The 24,779-nt window shown below is 44.0% G+C and overlaps 2 protein-coding genes and 1 pseudogene across 3 annotated transcripts; 2 read left to right on the plus strand and 1 right to left on the minus strand.

Moving 5' to 3' along the window:
• Nucleotides 1-8,443: 8,443 nt before the first annotated feature.
• On the plus strand, nt 8,444-10,111 carry LOC127765877 (probable galacturonosyltransferase-like 1). The gene has a single exon (XM_052290844.1). The coding sequence runs from the start codon at nt 8,461-8,463 to the stop codon at nt 9,541-9,543; it is 1,083 nt and encodes a 360-aa protein (XP_052146804.1). The 5' UTR covers nt 8,444-8,460; the 3' UTR covers nt 9,544-10,111.
• A 4,432-nt stretch (nt 10,112-14,543) lies between these two features.
• LOC127766368 (uncharacterized) lies at nt 14,544-16,131 on the plus strand (annotated as a pseudogene).
• Nucleotides 16,132-16,134: 3 nt separating this feature from the next.
• On the minus strand, nt 16,135-18,612 carry LOC127769042 (uncharacterized). Of its 2 annotated transcripts, XM_052294745.1 has the most exons (9): nt 18,453-18,612; nt 18,177-18,291; nt 17,632-17,693; nt 17,352-17,495; nt 17,043-17,116; nt 16,860-16,914; nt 16,720-16,782; nt 16,502-16,629; nt 16,135-16,401 (listed from the first exon to the last, which is right to left on the minus strand). In XM_052294745.1, exons 2-9 carry the CDS (start codon nt 18,226-18,228, stop codon nt 16,323-16,325), a joined length of 657 nt encoding a protein of 218 aa, XP_052150705.1. In that variant the 5' UTR covers nt 18,229-18,291; nt 18,453-18,612; the 3' UTR covers nt 16,135-16,322. The 2 variants fall into 2 exon arrangements, with proteins under 2 accessions (XP_052150705.1, XP_052150704.1); XM_052294744.1 differs by having other exon boundaries at nt 18,177-18,612.
• Between the last annotated feature and the right edge of the window lie 6,167 nt (nt 18,613-24,779).

Below are 24,779 nucleotides of genomic sequence, written 5' to 3' on the forward strand. Positions count from 1 at the left end.
TTTACCTGCATGATTTTACGACTGCTTTGGACCCTTTTTCTGCAGCTTGTCGGGTCAATCAGCTTCGTGGTTGATGAACTGAAATCAGTTGACGAACAGAGCTTTCTTGACGGTGAGATGTATGCTAGTCCGGTCTAACAGCTGGCTTACCTGTGAATTTTCTTTTCTGCAAACGACGGCTCCAAAATTAGACGCTTCAAAAGGCAAAAAAAACTGTCCAGTTTCTCAGGCTCGTGGTCGCACCATCGTCCAGCCTCTGAACCCAACTCTGACTTCGAATTTACAAATGGGCGACTAATTTTAGCAGATCATCCTGAGATCCTAATCACACAGTGGTGGTGCACGTACCTAATTCCGAGCCTAATAGTTGACGGCGAGTTTACCTGTTTGACCTGCCCGTCAAAGCCATCTTTGGACTCATTGGCTTTAGTTTGCATAGTTGCATTCAGGTTTACAATCTATCTAGAAACCACGAAACCCGGATTATTATTTTTTGGGATCGGCTTAATTTTTTATTAAGTTAAAGAAAAATCAAAGTAGATTTAAAACTTTTGACAAGATATGTCTGGATTTTATCTGTCTTTATTGGTTTATTAATGGAGATACCGCTTGCAAGTGATTTTTATCTAGTACTGAGATTGTGAACTAGAGGCGGATTCAGAAAGATAGCAAGAGAGACTGAATAAATTAGTAAAAACTCCAACACTTTTTCAACACTTTTTTAAGGTATATGTATGACAGAAAATTTCAGGGGCTCTCCTGGTCACGGTGTTGATAGTGAAGGGTTCGAAGTTTGAACCCTCGCCGTTCCACGCTAGATCCGTCCCTGTTGCGAACCCTGGTTGCATTGCAGCTTGCTCTTGGTGAGACATTCATGTGTTGGAATTGGGTTTGGAATTGTAGGCGGCGGCAGCAGCAGCAGCTGGTTCAGGTACAGGTCACAGTAATGGGAGACAAGTTGCGGAGACCGCGACGTCGTTCGTGTACTAGGAAATGGTTTTGGTAGGTGTGCTTTGGTTAGTGCGGTGATGCACAGAAATTTGGCATGCTATGACCTAGCTGTACATGAAAAACTCGATCGGTTTTAGACGGAGCTGGTTAGTTAGTTTGTTAAGCGTCTTTGTGATTAACGAGTTGGACAACTTTTTGGGGATAATTGATTATCTTCAGTTGTAGACAATCTCGAATTCAATAGGAAATTGTAGAGGGAAGGGGACAATCTCTAAATCAATCTGAATTTGTAGAGTGAACGGGGCAAATTAAACAGAAGCTTTGCAAGGAAGGTGATCTTCAAGAGATGGGCAACCTGAATTAAATTTCAGTCACTTTTCTTATTTAATCTAATGGTTCTCATCACACCTAGCTCTTTCTTAGATAACAAGTTAAGCAATAAACTAGTCTAACATACAAAAAGTTTTTTTAAAAAAACACCAAACTACATGAAAGAAACTTACAATTTATACAGATTTACAATATTACTAGATGTAAACAAGTATTCAAACTCAGATAAAATAAAGTAAAACCATATATGTAACCACAAAATTAAGTAAAATTGTATATTACATACCAATGTAATTTTGGCTTATGGATGTGTAATTTTTTTTTTACTGAAATTTTGAAATCTAGCAATACCGTATATATAAAAGTATATTTGACCTATGCATTATCCATATGACCATAGACCCAATATTTTTTCAGAAACACAGTACAAGCGTAGTTGCTTATAACACAGGCATGATCACCCCTATAAACGCACATCCCCGCACCTTACCCCTATGAGCGCCTTCAAAATGATGGGTCGTTATATCTTAAAATTGACCTAGTCATCATGAACATTTCGCTATTGATGGGTACGTTACTTACCACTGAAAAAAATAATTAACCGTAAATAAGAGCATCGGTATCAAGTCTAAAACTTAAATACATGTGGGTTGATTAAAGAAAACATAACCAGTTGAGTCATGCACAATTCGCACAGACCTAATATTTGAACCCGGTTGTACATAGTACACATTAACACGGTTGAGTTTTATTTTTTGAATGCGAACAGGGATGAGTTATTAGCTCATGAACATTCCTACCAGTGTTTTACCGTTATCTCTACTGATACTGATACCGTTCAGTTTTTATAATCAATTACTCCCTCCCAGAATATAGCAACCTAGAATCGGATGGAACGTATTCGTATTCCATCCGATTTAGAATACGTTCCATCTGATTTTAGGTTGCTATATTCAGGGACGGAGGGGTAGTTTTTATGACAATTGACGGTGGGGATGATTAGTTTACTTGCTTTGTGTTTTACACCGTTCGAGAGATCTTTGACTTCCTGTAATTCATTCTTTTTAATTACTAGTTTCATGTTTTACACGGTTTTAGATGTCTTTGACTTCCTGTAATTTATTTTTATTTTTTTACCGAGGATGAAGAGTGAGGAGAGATCTTGACTTTGCTTTCTTGCTTAATTTAGTTGAGCATCGACGGAGATATCATCGAGACATCGACTTGATCCACCTGAAAACGATATATTTACCATTCCTTCCTGAACTTGCTGATCTTCCATGTGAAAAAGCCACCATTTTTTACTCTGTTTAGCACCTCTCCACCTCTGATTCGATCTTATTACTGTTGCCTTTGCTTTCTTTTTTTTTAAAAATCTCCACATCATTTTCAGTTTTTCACGAGATCATTCAGATCTGTAGAGCTTTCCAAGGGAGCAGCAGCTTCCTCTCACTGTCACCTCATAATGAAGATGCTTTGTGTATAGTTGTGTGATGTGTTCGTCATCTCGTCTCCTTGTAGCTACGCTTGTGTCGGTGCAGCAGCCAGTATGGTTTTCTTTTTTTAACCATGCATTTAGGTTAATTAATCTCATTTCACCGATTAATTTGCCTGTGTGAATTTGAGATTAGGTAGGGAGGAGGCATTAACTAGAGCCGGCACATAATGAAGGCTGATGTGAATGGATAGATGTTTTTGCAGGGCATGGAGAGCCATACTGGTATAAACGGTGTGGCATTGAAGATTTCACATTACCTGTTGAACTACGCGGCCATGTCACGAGGAGTTAATGACAGCATTTAGATTATCATAAAATTTTCAAGTTCTTCTTCTTTTTTAAAAAAAACATGTTTGACAGGGCCAGAGAAGTTTCAGCAAATATATGGATTATTCCAGCTCTGATCAAGTTATGTGTTAAATTACGAGCAACGACTAATAAGCCGTAGAAAAATGAAGAGAACAAATTTATAAGTTTTTTTTTAAAAAAATGTAGGTTCTAAATTTGAAATTGGTGTGATTTGTAAGACAATAATCAGACGACAAGACTTTCAAAAAAAAGGAAGTCTTTTGACATGTGCACACCGACAGGCCATTTTGCTTGCAATGCACACGAAGAATTGGGACAGTGCTTTGGCATCTGAAAACGCCACGTTGTCGTCCCTCACGATCCAACGTTGATCTTGGCTCATGATTGCTTCTCGATCAATTCTTTCTTTTTTTTTTAAGAATTTCATTACTACTACTGTACAGGAGTACTGGTACTAGTATACATACTCCTCTCGTACTATTAAAGGAAGTCGTTTAGGATAAAATTTAAGTAAAATCTTAGAAATATAAATCATGAATAGTTTTCAAATTATTGAGTCTGAAAATATAAAAACTATATGAATAGATTTAGCTTTCATATATATATATATATATATATATATATATATATATATATATATATATATATATATATATATGTGCCACTTTTCAATAAATATTTTTATAGAAAAAAAAATTAAAATTATGTTTTAGAGATCACGTCGCTGTTCAAAATGACTTCCTATGCAGCTGAAGGCAAGGCATCTGACTCTAGGCATCATATGGATGTATCAGACGACCACGTGGCACGTTCTTACAGGGTCCCACCTACAGCTGCTGTGCAGTATGCCTCCCCTCACTGCACCTGATCCCAATTCCTCACCGACGAATGCTACGAAATGAAACGAATAATGGTCGCCTTTTTTTGGCACATGAATAATGGCCTCCTGAATGTACCTTTCGATTTGAAGGTTTTCACAGGAGTTTCTAAGAATTCAAATCCTTAGATGTTTGTTTCTCTAAGAAAAAAAAATGTACGAATTACCCCTCTCCCCCTAACTATTGCGACAGTACGAATTACCACCTAAACCACAAAATCAGACATATTACACCTTAAACTATTGATACCGGATGAACTCCCCCTCCCCCCTCCCCCCTCCGACTCAATCCTGAGCTATTTTTCTCCTACGTGGCATACACATGACGTCGACATGGAAATCCAATCAGCAAAAAGAAATAAAAGAAAATATAGGGCCCACCTGTCATTACCTCTCTTCCCCCTCCCCCCTTCTCTTTCTCGGGCGCGCGTGGACGGGCTGTCGGCGGCGGTGGCGGCGCACGAACAGGCGGTTGGCATGTGGGGGGTGGCGACAAAGCGCGAGAATGGCACGCGGGCGGCAAGCGGCGAGGAGGGCGTTGGAGGAGGCGGGCTTCGTTGTCATCGTCGTGGGGAGAGGGGCAGATGAGGTTGGAGGATGCACCAGCGAGGGAGCGCCCTCCTCGCCGCAACCCGCCGCCTCTCGTGCCCTCTCCGTGAGTCCGCGACACTACAGCCCCATCGCCTCTAGCGCTCTCCTCGCCGACGCCCGTAGCCCGCGGTCCGCGTCCCGCACCCTCCCTCCGCCTCCCCCCCCCCCCCCCCCCCGCGCGCGCAACGCCGTGTGCTCGACCTGCGCTGGACAATCCAAACCCCATCAAGAACGCCGCCGCCGCTGCTGTCAGGGTTATGGATACCACATACCTAATAGTAGTTGACTAAATCTCAGCAGGACCCACCACATACCATGTCTTATACGGAAACAATCTTCGGATATAGGAGTAGTTCCGCATAAGGAAGGATAACCAGAGTTCTACATGAAAACGACAAGGATTACTCGGATTGTATCCATATTGGTTTCCCTAGTTCTACTTGGACAAGGGGACACCTATGGGTATAAATACAAGGCCCCCTAGGAGGAGAGTGAACACGGAACAACAGAAGCCACAACATACAAGCCAACATACGCTAAGACAAGACACCAGATATCGACTTCAGAGATAGGCATGACTAATCCCCTATGGTGCCTACGGATACCGTCAGGAGAGATATAGCGTTGTCTCTGATCTCGCCGGATGCGGATTCGAGGAGGAAGGCTACCCTGTTGTCGACTACGAGTCAGACATTCAGACCGCCATGTCGATAACAGTTAGATAGGCTACCCCAAATATTGTACGGGTGTGATTATGGTGAATAAGAGCAATACCGGCTTCGGCCAACAGGATGTAGGGTTATTACCTGACAATTCAGGGGCCCGAACCTGTATAAAAATCCTCGTCTCCATCTCTTTTACCTCAATCTCGCATATATCCTGGTATCAACGATCCCCATACTATGCAAATACCGGAATCGCGACATCAAACGTCGACAGCTGCCGCCACGCCGGTCGACGCCGCCCACCATTCGGAGCCAGGTGACGACACGCAGAGGGAGAAGCTGAGGACAAAGAGAGATGAGGCCATGTCGACCCGTCGCTGCCGCCCACCACACGCGGAGGGAGAAGCCGAGGATGAAGAGAGACACGGCCATGTCGACCCGCTGCTGTGCACGCTGACCACCCGACGGCCCGAGAGAGGGGTGAGAGAGAGAGAGAGACCGACGACCCCAGGTTGAAGATGATGATGACGAACTCAGACGGGGTGGTGGTGATGGCGGCGGTCGCCGGGGGCTCGGAGCAGAAGGGCGGAGACGACCTCCGCCTCCACCCTCGCCACTTCGCCGCCCTCCATCGCGACAGGGGGACAGCAAGGCGGCGCGGCAGCAGGGGGACACGGGCTCAGCCACGCCCACCGCCTGCCGCGCCCCCGGCACGCCCATCGCCAGCCACCAACTCGTCGCTCCCAACGACATCTGAGATAGAGATAGAGAGAGATTGAGAGGAAGAGGGGAAGAGAGAGGTGGGAGAGTATGACAGGTGGGCCCCACCATTTAAAAAAATGATGACTAGATTACCACGTGAACGTTATGTAGGACAATACCGATTTGGATTGGGTCGAGGGGGGTTATTCGTCCAGTATAGATATTTCAGGGTATAAAATATCTGATTTTGTGGTTTAGGGGTAATTCATATTGTCGTCATAGTTCGGGACGTAATTTGTACTTTTTTTTTCTTTTTTTCTAATTATCCAGGTTGTTTGGAAGATAGCATTAAGGATAGCCGAATTCATTTGGATTGCATCTATGTTTTTAGATTCCTTTGGGATCTGCGAGCACATATATTTCAATATTGTTCCTTTTCTATTCCTATCTTTCCAAAGAATAAATTGCACATTATACCAGCTTCTATTTCTTTATAAGTGGCCCTCGTGGAAGTGGAGATCGAGCTTATCGGCCACCATGGCTAGCGCTAAAGATGCGGATTAGGGGCAACCATGTGAAGGAGAGAAAGAGCTTGGGGTTCAACCTGATTTGAAGGAATTATCACTAAGGTCGCGGCATTGCGCCCAAGCTTGTGGAAGTTTGGAAGAGCATGGCAGTGAGATCGTCCTCAACTCTAGGGTTCTGCCTGATTTGGAGGAAAAAAAAACAAAAACTTTTCAATCATCACATCGAATGTTTGGACACATGCATAGAGTATTAAATTTAGAAAAAAAAACCAATTACACAGTTTGTGTGTAAATTACGAGACAAATCTTTTAAGCCTAATTGCGCCATGATTTGACAATATAGTGCTACGGTAAACATTTACTAATGACGGATTAATTAGGCTTAACAAATCCGTCTCGCAGTTTTCTGGCGAAATCTATAATTTGTTTTGTTATTAAGCTACGTTTAATACTTTAAATGTATGTTTATATATCTGATATGACATCAAACCCAAAAAATTTTCATAAACTAAACAAGGCCTAAGGTTGTGGCAGGTAGCTTGCAATGGTGGTCGTTGGTTGGCTTGAAATAGTGATGACAAAAAGGACAAAATTTAGCCTAACTAGAGACAAAGGGATTGCAAGTTTACCTGATTCAAAGTACAAAAACATGAGAACAGGTATGTTCTATGTTGCAACTGTGGTAAAGAAGCCCTAAAAGCGCAGGAAGAGAACCGATGGCAAAATGTGTGATGTTGCTCCTTATAATTGAGGGCAATGAAGAACAAAATAGTCATGTGAAAAAATTAAACCATTTACTAGGAACAAAACTCGAGAAACATCTAGGGGTTTTCCGACTAGCTTCGCAAGGTGGCTGGCTAGACAACCTAAGTTCGATGCCTCACCTCTTCTAATTATTTAATATTAGGTCATGCCCTAATATTCACGTCTTTTTTTATTAGTGACAAAACTTCATGCGAAATTTAAACAGAACATAATTTCTGTTTTTTAGAACTAACCAAGGTTGTCATTATCCCGATTCGTATCTAGTATCTTACGATATTATGATCCTACCGAGCCGAAACGATACCGATCCCACCTAGTATCCTAATTTTTATAATATCTCGATCCTACTATTCATTACTACACGATCCTACAAAATCTTAGATGGTATCCCGATTCTACGATCCCTACAATACTACAAAATATTATTTAAAATAACATGGTTTGAAAAATAATATAACTAAATATACTCAAATTTATATGAAAATTAGTTAAATATATCAAAACTAACGTGGTTTCTCTTGATAAATGTCTCTATTTGCATGACATTTTTTTTATATAGAATGGCTATATATAATTAATATAAATATTAATTAAACTTAAAAAAGAAAATCTCATAGTATCCCGATACTACGATACGATCCAACGATTCGATATTACTTTAAACAAAATGATACTACTTAGTATCCCGATCCTGACAACCTTGGAACTAACATAATTTCTGTTGAGTTACTCACAGTTAACCCAAGTGCCACTCCTTATCAGATGGTCTCAATCCCAATTAAACAAACCAACATGAGGTAAACATGTAAAAGCTATACTTAAAAAAAGAAGAGAACCATCCTAGGCATGATTAATTACACTCCCTTCCAATAGCATCACCACTTGCAAATCTTTCTTTTTTACCCTAAAATAGCAAACTATGCGCTACTTGTAGTAAAAACGCCAAACGTGCCGGTAATCCCATCCTCACGCGAAGTTAAGCATTTAACCCCCTTCCATTAATCACGCGTCCTCTCTCAAACCCGTTTAGTACCACTCCTGTACGCGTCACGTGTCTGAAGTCTGAACACGCTTTCCCCCCTCCCAAAAAGCCTTTGACAGTTTGACCCCCCAGTTTGACGCGCCTCTCCACGCGCCGCGCCACGCCACGCCACGCCACGCCACGCCGCGCCGCGCCGTATATAAAACGCGCGCGCGCGCGCTCTCCTCTCAGTCTCTCGCACGCAAACGCGAACACGCGAGGACATGGACGACATGGCCAAGCTAGCTCAGATGCCGCGCGCTCCTCTGCTCGTCCTGCTGCTGATGCTGGGGGTCGGCGCGGCGGTGGCCGTGCCGGAGTACAGGGAGGCGCCGCACTTCACCAACTCGGCGGCGGCGCGGTGCCCGCCGCCGCTGCCGGCGACGGACGCGGACGCGGCGTGCTCGCCGCACGCGGCGGTGCACGTGGCCATGACGCTGGACGCGCCGTACCTGAGGGGCACCATGGCCGCGGTGCTCTCCGTCCTCCGCCACGCCTCCTGCCCGGAGTCCGTCCACTTCCACTTCCTCGCCTCCTCCTCCTCGTCGCCGGAGGCGGCGGCGGCGGTGCGGGAGCTGAGGGACACCGTGCGGGCGTCGTTCCCGTCGCTGGCGTTCCGGGTGTACCCGTTCGACGAGTCCCGCGTCGCGGGGCTCATCTCCACCTCCATCCGCGGCGCGCTCGACCGCCCGCTCAACTACGCCCGCTCCTACCTCGCCACCACGCTCCCCGCCTGCGTCCGCCGCGTCGTCTACCTCGACTCCGACGTCGTGGTCACCGACGACATCGCGGCGCTCGCCGCGACGCCGCTCCCGGGGGAGGCGGCCGTGGCGGCGCCCGAGTACTGCGGCGCCAACTTCACGGCCTACTTCACGCCGGGGTTCTGGGCGTCGCGGGCGCTGTCGGAGGCGGCGTTCGCGGGGCGGCGCGCGTGCTACTTCAACACGGGGGTGATGGTGCTCGACCTGCCCCGGTGGCGGCGCGCGGGGTACACGGCGCAGATCGAGGAGTGGATGGAGCTGCAGAGACGGGTGCGCATCTACGAGCTGGGCTCGCTGCCGCCGTTCCTCCTCGTGTTCGCCGGCCGCATCGCCGCCGTCGACCACCGCTGGAACCAGCACGGCCTCGGCGGCGACAACTACCGGGGGCTCTGCCGCGGCCTGCACGCCGGCGCCGTCAGCCTCCTGCACTGGAGCGGCAAGGGGAAGCCATGGGACAGGCTCGACGCCGGCAAGCCGTGCCCGCTCGACGCCGTCTGGGCCAAGTACGACCTGCTCCGGCCGGCGGCGGCGATCGAGACCTCGTGAGATCGACTGAGCTGCTCGCCTTTTTTTTGTTTTTTTAGAAGAAGAAAGAATGTGTTGGTTCTTTGGTTGTTCATAGATCATCAGAGATGTTTATGCCAAGTGTAAATATTGTTTAGAGGAATGAACAGTGATGATGCCAACTTTTTTGATCTAAAGTTTCGAGTTTTTATTAGATTTGAATTTCTTAAGCTTTTGTGTGTGCCCTTGTGGATGTTGTTTTCTTCGTTTGGCATGCATGCATTGTTGGTTTTTAAAAATTTTATTTTTGTCTACATTTCTCCTAGCTAGCTATATATATAATGGTGCCAATTAGTGTAAATAATTAATGGTTGCTACTATATATACTACGGGGCAAGGTTTGCACTCAGTTGCCTACTTTGGCCTGATCTTTTAATTATGGCGATTGTGCATGTGTCTATTTCAAACATTTTTCTTGTTGTTTTCAATCAATTTGGCCAATTTTTAAACACTTTAACAACGAGCTGCTCTTCCTTTAATTAAAGCCTATGTTCTTTTGTGCCTCCCACTAATTTTGGGCTTGATTAGTGGCGAAAGCTCGTTTTTAGCATAATGGGTGAAGAGTGATTGTCGGATTAACTGATGCGACCGCGCCCATTTGCCTTTTGTTTTATTTTTATGTGCTTTTTATCTTTGTGCTCCCACGCCGAGCTAATTATATTCACACACACTTTATTAGCTAGATATACAATTGGATTTGGAACAGCATCCATGTGGCCACCGTGGATTTCAGAACCAAGAAAATAAAAATTCCACGAACTGAGTTAGCTCGGCATGTTAGATTCTTTGGGGGTAGAACATATTCATTGTATTCAATTCTTTTATATGCCTGTTTGTATTTATAGCTAATTATTTTTTCATCCATTGATAGTGATGTACTCGTCGATAACAAAATGGATGTGATGAATTTATTAATCTTAACATATGTTGATTTAATCTTGATAATGCTTGTAGAGACGAGTGTATGCATTAATGTTGTGTTTAGAAAATTCAAATAATCAGGAACCAAGAAAATTAGAGAAATGTGAGGTGTAAAAGGATGGTTTGATTCCTCTTCAAATTAAAAAAAAATGGCTGCTTCAGTGCGTCGCCTTTTGAATTAATTCGGAGGGCTGTTTTACTGCATTTGACAAATTTTAAATATCCCGCTTACAATCTTTCCAGTTGTCCTGGCCTGACAACAATTGAACAGTTTCAGTTTGTTGCATGCATTAAAATTTGGATCAAACTATATAATACCTTCGTCCCAAAATATAACAAAATCCATAAAAACAATAGACTTGTCTTATTATTACGAATCTAAACAGAATATGGCAAAAGAAGATGAGATTATACATATTCTATCTGTCCAGATTTACAATAATAAAATGAGAGTGACATCCTAGATTATTTTATTTTAGCATGAAGAAAGTATCTACATAACCCCATAAAAAAACCTAGTCCACTCTTTACCGATGCAAATCTGTACCCAAAAATGAACAGTATAAAGTAGCAACCAAACTTTAACTTGTGTGCCCTTTTCTCCATTTCCTATTCTTTTAGGCCAGTTTCTAATTGGCGCTTAAAAAGGTTTTGTGCCCAAGCTGATCCGGGCACTGTTCCGGGGCTTGCTTTGGACCCCCCCGACATGATTGCGCCGTCGATCGAGTTGGTGGCAATCCAACAATTAATCCATCCGGGGGTATGTGCAGCGATGGCGCCGTTTCGACCGGGGCCGTGTACACCGTTAGGCCTGCACTTTTGGAGGCCATTATGTGCATCTCTCAGCCTAGTATCTATCTATCTATCTATCTATCTTTGTATAGCTAATCGATCGATCATCTTTTTTCCCGATTTGATATTTTGATTTGCGGTGGCATCTCCACTCCTACTGATCCAATCTCCTCTCCTCCTCCCCAAGATTGATGTCGATCGATCCATCATTTTATGATCTTTTCTTCGACTTGCGCCCGGCTCAAACCTGCAATGGATAATGGATAAAAATTAAATACATATACGTAAAATAAGAAAACCATTAGCGTATGATTAATTAAGTTTTAATATTTTTAAGCTTGAGAATTGGATTTATATGGTATTTTAAAGCAACCTATATAAAAAGTTTTAATATGAAACATACAGTTTAGTTTGAATAACGTGCTAACAAGAATAAAATATGTATCTTAATCAGAAAACATGTTTCTTAATCAGAAAACAACGAGACCAAATTAGCTAATGATTCGCTGCTATGGCTGCAACTAGGAGATGGAGGGTACTCGCATGATGCGGATGGCCAGCTCCCAATGCGTGGTCACAATAGGGGAACGAGTTTTAATCCTTTGACAGAATGTTCCAAGTGTGTACTCCATTTTTGCATAGCTTGGTCATGTCTCATCAGTGCTAGCCACACGCCCGCACCCCAAGTGTCACGCTCTATGGAAAGGATTAATGCGACAGTTTTTCGAAAAGTATGGAAAGGATTTGTGCAAGTTGGGATTTTTGTGTTTTACACATTGTTCTAGGTTGTTGGAATTAAATTTGCGCATTCCATGAAGACAAATCTATTCATATAATTTTTACATTTTCAAACTTAACAACTTAAGAGTTATTCATGATTTATATTCCCAAGGTTTGACTTAAACATGGTTCTAAACGACTTCCTTTACGAGTACAAAGGAAGTAGTTTGGTTGTGCGTGCATCTTAGTTATAGAGAGGCTAGTAGTATTCTTAGTACGATATTGTATCATCTTATATAATTGATGGGGTTTAATATTTTTTATTATCTTAGAAAATTATGCCATGGCCAAAAAAAAGCAGCAGGTAAGTTGCTTGCGTGATGTTGGATTTGGCTTGGGACGCTGCAGATCCTTTGGCGAGTGGATTATCACTAGATGCAGTACGTACGTACATGCGCGGGATCGTGCTGTTAACTTCACTAGGATAACAAGAAGATACACGCTTCTTGCAAAAAAAAGAGAAGCAAAAGAAAAAAGTTGCTTGCAAATATGCACTTCGTTTTCTTTGCACTTATATTAATATTCAGTGCTGTTTTTTTTTCCTTTTTTTGAGATTGAGAGAGACATGCAATGTTTATTCGGTGTCACATTGTGAGATGTGAGAGTTCCAACTTGCAAGTTGTAAGTGCTTACGTATTCTGTGTGATCAGCAGATAAGATCCCGGTTAACGTAAAAGGAAAAGTTCACTTTTAAGTTCTTTGTCTAAGTGTTTAGTTTGAATCGTGTCCCTTAATATCCTTTCTCTCTCGAAATCAATGCAAACGAGATTCCAAACAGTATTAAGGTCAGTTTCAACTCACGTGACATCTATATGGTTTGTTGACTTAGTCTTTATCCTACAAGGCATTACATGCGAAAATAAAAATAAAATCCCTAATTCAGGACCTACATGTCACCGAGATATCCTTCATCTACTTCTCCCTTTCTTCTTACACATGTCGTATTCAAGGTGGTGAGCTCAACGAGAGGTGCTCGTCGGCGTCGACGCCAACAACGGCGGTACATCAGCCTCCTCACGAGTTGCGTTGGAGGAGGATCACCACCACTGCCTGGACACATTTTGCCCATGTTTGATGGGGCGCTCATTGGCGTTGATGTCAACAACGACAACACAACTCATGGCTTCCCTATGGTGGAGGTGCAAGTGCCAGCCTATCGGACCCTCTCTTGTCGACGTTCAAGGCAAGTGGCAGACTATGTTGCGTGAAGCTCATTCCCCAGCACTGCCCGTGGTGGTAGAGGGCAGCAGGCCTTAGATCGGGCGCGCGACAGGACTCCATTGTCCCAGAACCCCAAGCCTTGCCACTGTGGGAGGAAGGCACGAGGTGGGGCGAGAAGGAGGAGCTTGGTGGTGGCATCCACCTCGGTGCGCTAAACAAGCTGGAGTTGGCAACGATAAAGGACGACATTGACGAGAGGCCAGCATATAGAGGAAGCGCCGCTGAGGGACTAGCGGGGAGGCCGACGAGCTTCCTCCACCTCCTCCGAACGCTAGCGCCACCATCCTGTGTCCACTAGGCTTGTGGGTCATGGGCTCACGGCACGGATTTGGGCCCATCGACCACAGTGTGATCCCACCACCTCCTATCCTTGTTCCATGAGGGCACCAACCGTGTGGGATCTCAACAGGAACATCGGCCCGAGAAGAGTTGTGTCACATCAACAATGCACCCCCACCCCAAATCTCCATTCCTCCTTGCCGTCATCTGCCTCTCTTTCTCTCTCTCTTCACTGGGATAATGAGATAAAGGGAGAGAAAAGGGGAGAGGGAGGAGGGATCTCTAGGCTATATGTAATTACCATGTTGTACTGCGTGGAAGCTTCCACCGTCCTTGTCACCAGCATCAGTGATGAGCACGTTGCCCAGCCTACCGTCGTCATCGACTCGTTCTGCTCGCCGGTGGAGAGAAAAGATGGTAGGGGTAGAATAGGAAGAAGTGGATATCAATGGCATGTGGGTTATAATCTTTTTGTTTGATTGATATATAGGCCCACATATTTTTTTTTTGAAACAAATAATTTTGTTTCCACTGTCACATCAATGTTACATGGGATAAGTGCCAAGTCAAACTGTCACCCAGGCACCATGTGAGTAAAACCTACCTCAGTACCGCCTTAGGACCTCATTTTCATTGATTTTAGGAGATAAGAGATGAGTTATACCTGGTTTTATGGTTGAGAAACGCGATTCAAACTCGCCGTAAAAGTGAACTTTTTTCAATGTAAAAAGCTTCATGTCCAGTCGCCCTGTTGGGCTGATACTTGCCATATGGGTCTTCAAGAATGTTGATTACTAGGCCAGTGCTCGGGGACTTTCATGGCCCTTGTTCAGGCCGATCTAAAGCCAGAAGGCCCATAAAAAAGACTGAAGTTTTGACTGCTATTTCTTTTTTTATCCTATAATACTTTACAAGTGATCCCCACTAACTCAATTTCCTGTACTGTGGTTCATCCACGTCATCCAAATCAACAGCAGCCGGAGAGTCCGATGGGATCACCGCGGACCCCAAATGGGAGCCAGAAGAAGCCGGTTCTCGGCAAGGTGAAGAGCAAGGCTAAGAAATGGATGCACCTACTGCATCACAAGAAGAAGCCGCAAGAGGACATGCAGGACCCAGTGCAGACGACAGCAGCAGCAATGAGCACAACAATGCAGACTACGGATCCCCAAGCACAGCTCGACATCCATCCCCATTCCTGTATGTCTGCCAGACTTCACAATATTGCATACATTGGACAATCTGTTAATTGAAATGAAAAAAAAAAAAAGAAGAGCACCACCTCTTCTCCAGTTAAATTCAGTCAAGATATCAATTCCAGTATAATTTTGTTATGATGAAGAGTAATACATGTGTTTTCCATGTGAATTGTAGCGTGTGAATCAGCATGTGCACCTGAGGTATACATGGAAGCATCACCAAGGCAAAATTCACCACTCCCGAGCCCAACTGCACACAATGAACAACAATACTTCAAGATCAGCAGCAGGTTTAAGTCAGAAATGAAGGAAGCCATGCTGAGGGAATCGAAGCAGCTGCGTGTCAACACAACCAAACCAAAGACTGTAACATTTGCGCCAATCTTAGAACAGGGGGCAGAAACTGTAAAAAATGATTGGCACAGAAAAGAACTGTGGGAAACAGCAACCGAGATATTCAGTCATGCATATGCTATAGTCTATGAGGCAGTCCTCAGGATGGTCTCTATAATCCAAGACGCAATGTTATCATATAATATTGGCAGAAGGCAAATGTTAGAGAAGATCATATCGTTCAATAGATACCTGATGCTGAAGCTGGCACCTGGAGAAGGTGATAAAAGTACTCTCAAAAGTCATTACTGAGGCTGCCCTCGATATGTTTGATGCCTGGTGTGTGAATGTTGAGAGGCCTTTGGTACAGAGGGCAAAGGAAGTGTCTTCTTGGTTTCTGCCAGAAAGGAGAGAAGAGTTACCTCCATCCTGTTCCACTGTCCACCCATCCTTGTGTTTATGAAGGTAAGTTTCACCAAGTATGCAAGGGTAGTCCTATCTGCAGAATATTATTATAGGGTTTAGCAATAACTTGAAGCCTGTGCAATGAAGATGCAGAAGAATTCTCATTAGAGAATTGACTACGGCTTGAAGCACGAGATCAAGACTCTATGAAACAACATAAGTAGAGAGAGATGTTTACCTTACAATGTCCGAAGACCGGAGGCGAAGACAGAGTGTTTGCCCCAAGTATACTTTGTTCATAGAATTACATCATACCTTACAATGGCAGGCTGCATGTGAAACCAAAAGGAGGTTTATGTGGCTGTGTACCAGAAACTAATGTACAAGATTGCAATCTTAAGTGTCTCTTCAGATAAAGCTCAGTACCAGAGATTAGATTCACAATCAGTGACCACAAATTCCACAATGTAGGCAGAACAGAAATATTGAAACAAAACAAAAATCCTCCAACTGCAGAACTACAATTACTCTGGAAAGAAGTATATATTTCTTTGAACGAGCAACTAGCCCTCACATTCTTGTCTTATTTATTTTGGACATAACCATGCCATGATTAGCACAAAAAGAACACACAAGTAGTTCAAACTAGAAAGTTTACCAGCTTATATTCATATTACAAAGAAAATAAAATACATCTTGCTCCAAATCACTGTTACAAACATGCCATCTCAGCCCTTTTAATGGGACACCATTCAGAATTATGAGTTCAGTACATACATTGTGTATATTAACATCCGCACATACTATAATGACAGCAGGCCTGTCAGTCTCTCACTGCAGCTCGTAGGACGAAAAGGTAAATCCAGAATCTTTCTCATTGGTACACTTCAGTTCAAGCTTCTGAAACGGACTGTAAATTGAGAGAGCAGGAAATATTTATATCACTTCAATTCCTCGATAGAATTTAGTTGTAACATCGCAATAAAAAGTGCCAGCAAATTATACATTACCTGCTGTTTGGATCATAATAATACCCGCTAATGGAACCGTCGCTACATGAAAAGCAGACATAGTAGAAACCAGCTATGGTCAACCCACAGTCCACTCCAACATTGACAAAGTACTGCTCTTTCCATCTCTACATGTAGCATCAGAATAATGCTAAGTTGTTATGGCTTTGTATTTCAATAAATGGTGCACATACATGAAAGGTCAGATGGTGCAGTACCATGAATATGTAAGCATAGTTGCTGAGGTCCACGGACTTGCCACCATCTGTCTCAATCTGACTCTGTGGAAAAACATAAGTGAGAAATGTATCCAAAAAAATCGTGGCAACTAACAACACGAAGATAGGCAACAGAATACCAGAAGAGGCGTAAATGATGGGAACTTGGACCAGTGTCTAATATCATCCTCTGGGCTGCAAAAGCAGAAGCAGGAGTAATGTTTCATGAGTAAGTTTGGACTGTTACCATACACTTGGGCATCTATTAATAAAACAAGTAGATGATAGTATCAAGGATAAAACGTAAATAGTTAAATACTCACGATGCTTCCCACTTGCCAGTGAAAAATGTATAATTTTTAGCATCCACTATCTCCCCCTCCCAGAACGTTACCACCTATGGAAATTATTTGCAAATTGCTATGCAAATCAGATAATGGGAACAAGAAGTAAAGCATAGCATATTTTAAAATTTTATCGGACAAACTGTTTGCCTACTGAATTAGTATACAAATGTATTCTTAATGAACAATTTTGGAACATAAAGATCAGAGTCAAAGTGGAAAACAAAGTTGAACAATTTTGGAACATAAAGATCAGAGTCAAAGTGGAAAATGAAGTAGGTTGCTCACAGGGGTATCAGCTAAGGGAACATTAAGTGCTTCCATTGTTCCACATAAATAACCCTGTTCAAGATCACAGCCATGGATCCGCACATTAACTTTCCAAGCTTCTTCTTTTTGTATATTAGAGACATTCTGGGTTCCAGCATAACACTGAAAGATGGTACAAGCATATGGTCAGTTCCATAAACCACACCGATAAGAAGATTTGATCCTTGGTCAAGTTCCAAATAACAACACAAAAATTGATCCTTGGTCAAGTTCCAAATAACAACACAAAAAGACTTACTCTTCCAGCACTTAAGAGGGAACAGCTAGGAGGAGACGGATGCCCAGCATTTGCATCTTGACCTGCAACATTTTAATCAGTATGGCACATTGGCATGGTGGGCTATCTATTGCCAGAAATTCATACAAAATAACTAATGAATTTCAATTGCAGGTGAACTAAAACAACAATTGGTTTATTTATTTAGAAGGCCTCCTGAAACAGAAAACACTTGACACAAAACCACAAGCATTGCAACGCCTTAAAAACATACAATACATTACAAGCAGTTGGCAACTTAGCTACAAAACCATCCGAGCTCTCCCCAAATAATGCATTGCGTCAGTGGCCAAAATTATAACAATTGAGTATTCCAAAAGGATCAAAACACATATACCCCAGTACAACTCAGACCAATCTAGATTACCAATAGACCTTAAAATCGCACTAAATCAAACCCTAGAAGATACCTGATTAGGCTATATCAGATCCAAAAAAACTTGGATTACACAGCAAATTAGGGGTTGGGTGCATTAGCATAGAGAAGGTAGGGGAGGTGGACGAACCTGATGAGGGCTGGGAGGAAGGGGTTGCGGTGTCTACCACCCTCACCGGCATCCTCGGCGGCGGTCGCCGGCGACGACGAGGCTGGTTCGATGTCTCGAGAAAAACACAAAATACCTGATGAAGGATGCTCACAGGTGAGCGACGATGCGGCGGAAGCAGGACTGCAGGAGGACGCCGGGCGCCGACCTCTGCTCGCCGGATTGGGGTGGTTCGGCACAAGCGGCGGGCGAGGAGACCGAAATTCGAGGCCGGACGGGATGGATTAGGATGCTCACCGGTGAGCGATGATGCGGCGGGAGCAGGAGAACGCCGGCGCCACCTCTGCTAGCAGGATGGAGATCGGCGCCGGCGGCAGGCGGAGGAGACGGGAGTCGTCGACGGCGGCGGGCGACGAGACGGGATGGATTGGGGAGGCGGAGGTCGATTGTGCAGCGCTCTGCTGCCGCAGTGGCCGCTTGCCTATGGGTCATATCATATGCACAGGCCCATGAGGCTGGAAATTTTTCGTCTCGGAAGAAGTTCACCTAAGGTCCCTTATCTTGTCGTCGAGTTTTAAAACTGTCCCTAACCGGAAGACCAGATGTAATGTATCCCTAATATTGTAAAACGGGTCACATTTGATCTCAAGGTATGCTCTCCGGTTTTGTTAACGTGACGGCTGAGTCATATGGTGCCCACGTGGACACCACATGTCAGCCGGCAATTTTCTTCCACCTCACTCCCCTTTCTTCCCATCTCAACCCAAACCTCTAGGGCAGCCGTGAATCTGTGGGGAGAATGGTGATAGCCGGTGGGGAAAAGCTCGACGGCGGAGGCCGCCGGCCGACGTGGCTCCCAACGGCCTGGAGCGCTCGCGTCATGGACTTGTGCACGCGCTGTACGGGCAGGTCCCAACTACAACAGCAACGTCGTCTTCACCTGTGTGCGCGAGGGCTAGGGTTTCCGCCTCGTCACGCTGGCCAAGCTCCTATCCCTCGAGCTCAGGGCCATCCCTGCCGAGCTACTCAAAAGTCGATGTGTTCAGGTGTCCCCGAGCTCTGCCTCTCCTCTGCGGAGAGCACGCGCGGCTCCGCCGCATCATCTTCGAGGTCAACTCCATTTACACCACGATGTGGTTACATCATCCTCGATGCCTACGCCCTTTTCCCTGTCGCCCGCCACTATCAAGCTTCTCGACAGCTGCCAGCCTTCTCCCCGCCCATCGTTGGTCGTCGCTGTCGAGCTTCTACCTACCGCCGTCGGCCACCGAGTAGCTCTCCCTTGATTCAACGTTCGACGTCCTCTTCATGTGCACGCACGGACACTCATGGAGCCAGTGGTGCTCACGACCGTGCTCAGGCATCTCAATGTACTCTATCTCCCGTCTCTTAGGAGAGCCTCTCGCCAATCCCGATGGTGTGGCTGACACGCGACCAAGACGCAGATGCGCGCGAGCTACCGCACAGCGGCGTGGCGGTGTGCCCTGAGGGGACGACGTGCCGGGAGCCCTTCCTACTTCGCTTCTCCGCACTCTTCACCGAGCTCGGCCGCTCTTTGCACGCGCATGTGCATGACGCGGCCGTTAGCCACCACTTTTCTCCCCACATGTTGCCGGCTGCCTTGGAGTTTTGGGTTGAGATGGAAAGAGACAGGAGATAGGTGGAAGAAGATTATCGGCTAACATGTGGGGCCCATATCGGCCCACGCTGACTCAGTCGCCATGTCACCAAAACCGAGGAGCAATGTTGCCTTGGGACTTAACGTGACCTAGTTTTGCAAAATCAGGGATGCTTTATATTAGTATTTCGGTTTAGGGTGTAGGATCGAGATTTCGACTAGAGGGGGGTGAATAGGCGATTTAAAACTAAATGACACCTAATCAAAACTAACCTAAGTTACTAGGCTCGGTGAGGGTCAAGTCTAACTAAACAACTAAGTTATGTTTTACAAACCTAGGGTGATAGTGGCTCAATTATATCTCTAGGAAAGTAAATTACACTCCTAAGTTCAGTTTAGCAATCCTATGATGATATGATCTCAAGTATGTCTCTATCAATGTAAATTGCACAAATATAAATGCGATAAATAAATGAGACAAGGAGACAAGAGATTTTTCACCGAGGTTCAGAAACTCGCCGCTTTCCTAATTCCCGTTGAGATAAGCCCAACTCCACCGCTCAACCACGAAGCCACCCCACGCCCCCTTCGTCAAGGGATGGGCAAGGCGGGAGCTGGCCCACTGTTGATGGTCGTTAGCGATCAGTTTCGACCGTCAATATTACCAAAATAGAGGAGAACTAGTTATGTTTGCAATGCATATTCAATTTAGAATAATAATATTCCATTAGTATTATGTTTACTAACCTTTTTGCAGAGAATAACCATAAAGTGAAGGAGAATTGACATCGAATCAGACAATAAATCAATCGAACGATGTCGAAAACCAGACTTATGTATGAATGTGCCAAGAACTCAGAAATTATACGACCAATTGGGCCAAAAATTCACAAGTCTACGGAGAGAAGCAGTGGAGGAGGTCGCCAGCCGAGTATGGGCTGGTTTGGCCCAGCCCCTGGTGGTTCGGCCGAACCCCCATCAGTGCTGTCCATCTTGGGGTTTTGTGTGGACGTCCAGGATTCATCCCCATGAACGGTTGCAGGGCAATTAGGACATTTCCAACTGCCACAACTGTCATTAGCAGCTATAAAAGGACTTCACCTCCTCACTCTCTTCACACACCTCAAGCAAAGCTCTTTTATATTCTCTAAAGTTTAGTTTAGTGTTCTTAAGCTAATGGAATAGAAATAGAGTAGAAATCGAAGTCCGGAAGCCTTCGGAAGAGTTCGGGTATGGTTCTAGTAGCTCTTCTCTTCTCTTTTGTAAGCTTTATACTTTATTTAGAATACACTTCTTTATATATTTCTGGTATTGAAATACTTTCCAAGTATACAGCAACAGGTAGACTTTTTTATGAGAAGACGTGCGGGGGGACGAGGTTCATCATGGCAGCAGGATCCCGTTTTTCCCTTTTTTTTTATGAGGTGCGCATGATCCATTTCTCTAATCGATCCGCTACGAAACAGAACCGTTATATATAGCCGTACGCCCAATTCTCACTAACTTGACTTAATTAATTGCAACAGGGTTTGATTATACAAACACAAATCTAGTTTTATTCAACAATACTGCGCTCATCATGGTTGTACTGATTCCAACAAAACACCTGTTCAATCACGCATCCACATATTCAGTTCAAACTGATTCAAACATGTGCTCATCATGGTTGGACTCTTCTGAAGAATGATTAACCCAAAGCAGCTATGCTGCTGTTCCTCAGATTGACTTAAACACAGTATAGCTCACCATACACATGCAAACATTCAGGCTGTGTTCGGTATCACGAGTTCCCAACTCTCTCTTCTCGTTTTCCGCTTTTGCAAAAAAAATTATATACGAAAGTTGCTTAAAAATCATATTGATGCATTTTTTTAAAAAAAATTAGCTAATACTTAATTAATCACGCGCTAATGGACTGCTCCGTTTTCCGTGCGTGGGTGATGGGTTCCCAACACCCACCACTGAACACAGCCAGAGTCGACATCCTTACAGTGTTTATTGGACCAAGCCATGCTGGATATTTTGGGTGAAAAATCAACATGCAGCCAGCAGCACATCTCTAAGACTTGGAGACCATATCAAGTTCAACAGGAACGCGCCAATAAACCAGGCGAAAAGGGCAACAATGAAGCAGATGGTGATCCCTCAGTGAAAGGGTGAGAACCAGAAACAACAGAGCCCGAGTGTGTAGAAGGCAAAGCAACTGAACCAACTGAACCAGTCGAAGCAGAGGCAGTGAGGCGACGTAGCAACGTAAGGTTCTCCTATGTATCTGAGCTTCCAGTACTCCTCTAAGAAGAACTACCAGTACTCTTCGGAGAAGAACCTCTGGTAACCTGTGAAGAACGACCACGTCGCAAATCCTTCTTCCGAAAGCAAAACGATTCCACATGTCCATCCTTATCACAATAAGTGTAATGAAGATGACTACTGGTAGATAGTACAACTGGTGAAGAAGTACGTGATGGCAAAGTAAAGGAAGCGGCTGCCGGTGATGAAGGTACCGAAGCTGTAGTACGAACAGCCAGAAGGAAGCACTAGAACACCCGCTTCGCGAAGACGAATCTCCGGAAGAGCTTCCATCAAAGTAACACGAGGGTGTCGAGCAAGCAACTGTGCACGAGTCGATTCATACTCGGAGCGAAGACAAGTGAGAAAGTCATAGATACGACGAAGATCCATGTGAGAACGCTGACGCTGACAACACTTACAGGTACGACAAACATCAGGGACCAAAGAATCAAGCTGGCACCAAATAGAGGATACCTGTGTAGTCTGTGTATAGAACTCATCCACTAAAGCATCCCTCTGCTGTAAAGACTGCTCTTGACGCACCATAGCAAGATAAAGAGCATCACCGATAGACGCATAACGATCACGAAGGTGTGTCCACACAAGATGAGCAGAAGCAAGGATGACCACATCGCCAGTAAGATGAACCTCCATACTAGCCACAAGAATAGCAGAAGCACGAGCATCCTCATCTAACCAAGCCTTGTACATAGCATATTGACTCTGATAAGTCTCCATAAGTCTTTCGCACCTTTGCTCTGTCCTCATCAGTAGGCTAAGCCGAAAGAACAGGCAGAAGGAACCTCGGGGCAAGCCGGAAAAAGTAGCTCACCAGAAATAACATCCCAAAGACGCTGACCACGCATGTGAAGACGCATATGCTGAGTCCAATGATTATAGTGACACCATCAAAAATAACCGGGCAACAAGAAACTGAAACTATGTCCGACAAAGATGACATCATCAAAGATCAAAGAGCAATGGCTGACGACGAGAGTGCAAAAGTAAAGCGGCGGCAGCAAGCAGAGAAGCGGGAAATTCTTTCTTTTCTTTCTTTTTCCTTTTCTTTTCTTTTTTATAGCCTCGGTCACAGAAAAGATCAGGAGAGGCGGCTATTTTTTTTTCTGTTTTGTTTTTTTAAGCCTCGGTCACAAAAAAGACTAGGAGAGGCGTGGGTGTTGCTAATGCGCGCCCGCACTCCCCTCCCCCCTATGCGCTTTCTCACCTTCTTCCTCCCCTCCTTCTCTTCCTATACAGTACACCAAAAAAATAAAAAGAAAAAAATAAAGTTAGAAAAAATTTATGTATAGAAATACTATAAAAAATATTTGAATTCAAATTTAAATTTGAAACGGGTATATAAACTTTTGACTTATAAACTTTGGGTCTATAAACTAATATTAGAATTTAAATTTAAATTTGAAACGGGTATGTAAACTTTTGACTTATAAACTTTAGATCTATAAACTAATATTTGAATTCAAATTCAAATTTGAATCGGTTATGTAAACTTTTCACTTATAAACTTTGGGTCTATAAACTAATATTAGAATTTAAATTTAAATTTAAAACGGGTATGTAAACTTTTGACTTATAAACTTTAGATCTATAAACTAATATTTGAATTCAAATTCAAATTTGAATCGGTTATGTAAACTTTTCACTTATAAACTTTGGGTCTATAAACTTTAGGTTATAAACTTTAGATGCATAGAAATACTATATATATAAAAAATATTTGAATTCAAATTCAAATTTAATTCAAATATAATTCAAATTCAAATTTGAAACGGGTATATAAACTTTAGGTATATAAATTTTAGGTGTATAAACTTTAGATGTATAGAAATACTATATATAAAAATATTTGAATTCAAATTTAAATTTGAATCAGATATATAAACTTTTGACTTATAAACTTTTAGTCTCTAAAATAAAACTTTAGGTGCATTTTACTAAAATAGAAAGAAACCAGGTGGAGGGTGCGGGGACCGCGCCAGGCCAGGGGCGATCGATCGCCCTTAGCCTTTCCGGAGAGGCGTGGCTTTTTTTTTTTTAAGGATCTTATCCAGATCGGTCAAAAGAAGAAAAAAAAATGAAAACGAAACGTCGAAGGCTCGAAGCCGTACAGATCGAAGCCGCGCACGAAGGCGAGCAGCCGCGAACTTGCGCAGCCGGTGGCGAGTGGCTGCCGACGACGGGCGACGGCCAGCGGCCCTCGGCGACGGGCAACGACCAGCGACAGCCGGCGACGAGCCCCCGCCCCCACGAGGCCCCGACGGCCAGCAACGGCTGGCGACGGGCGGCCGGCGACGACGAGCGACGGTAGCAGCAGAGCTAGCCACGGACGGCGGCTGTGACGAGCAACGCCGACAATGAGGCAGCAACAGTAACCCAGGTACTCGATAGAAAAATCGATGCACGGAAGTGCCGAAAAAATTGGATCATCTAAGGCAAGAGGAGTCTAACCCTAGTTTGGCTCTTGATACCATGCTGTGAATAGCACTTGTATTCATCCCAGGGCAAAGGCCCAAATATGTGCATACATGTACAGGTGCATACAAATATGCAGAAAACCCCTTTACAAATAAAGAAATATAACCGAAACTGACATCTAACACAGCCATCCAATTACTAGCACTCAGCTTGATGCTATTGGAGTATTAATTGAAGGAAGAGGAGTGTAATTACTTACCTGAAAAAAAAAAGAAACA

The sequence above is a fragment of the Oryza glaberrima genome, chromosome 3 (genome assembly GCF_000147395.1).
Source record: "Oryza glaberrima chromosome 3, OglaRS2, whole genome shotgun sequence".
In the NCBI taxonomy this organism is placed as follows: domain Eukaryota; kingdom Viridiplantae; phylum Streptophyta; class Magnoliopsida; order Poales; family Poaceae; genus Oryza; species Oryza glaberrima.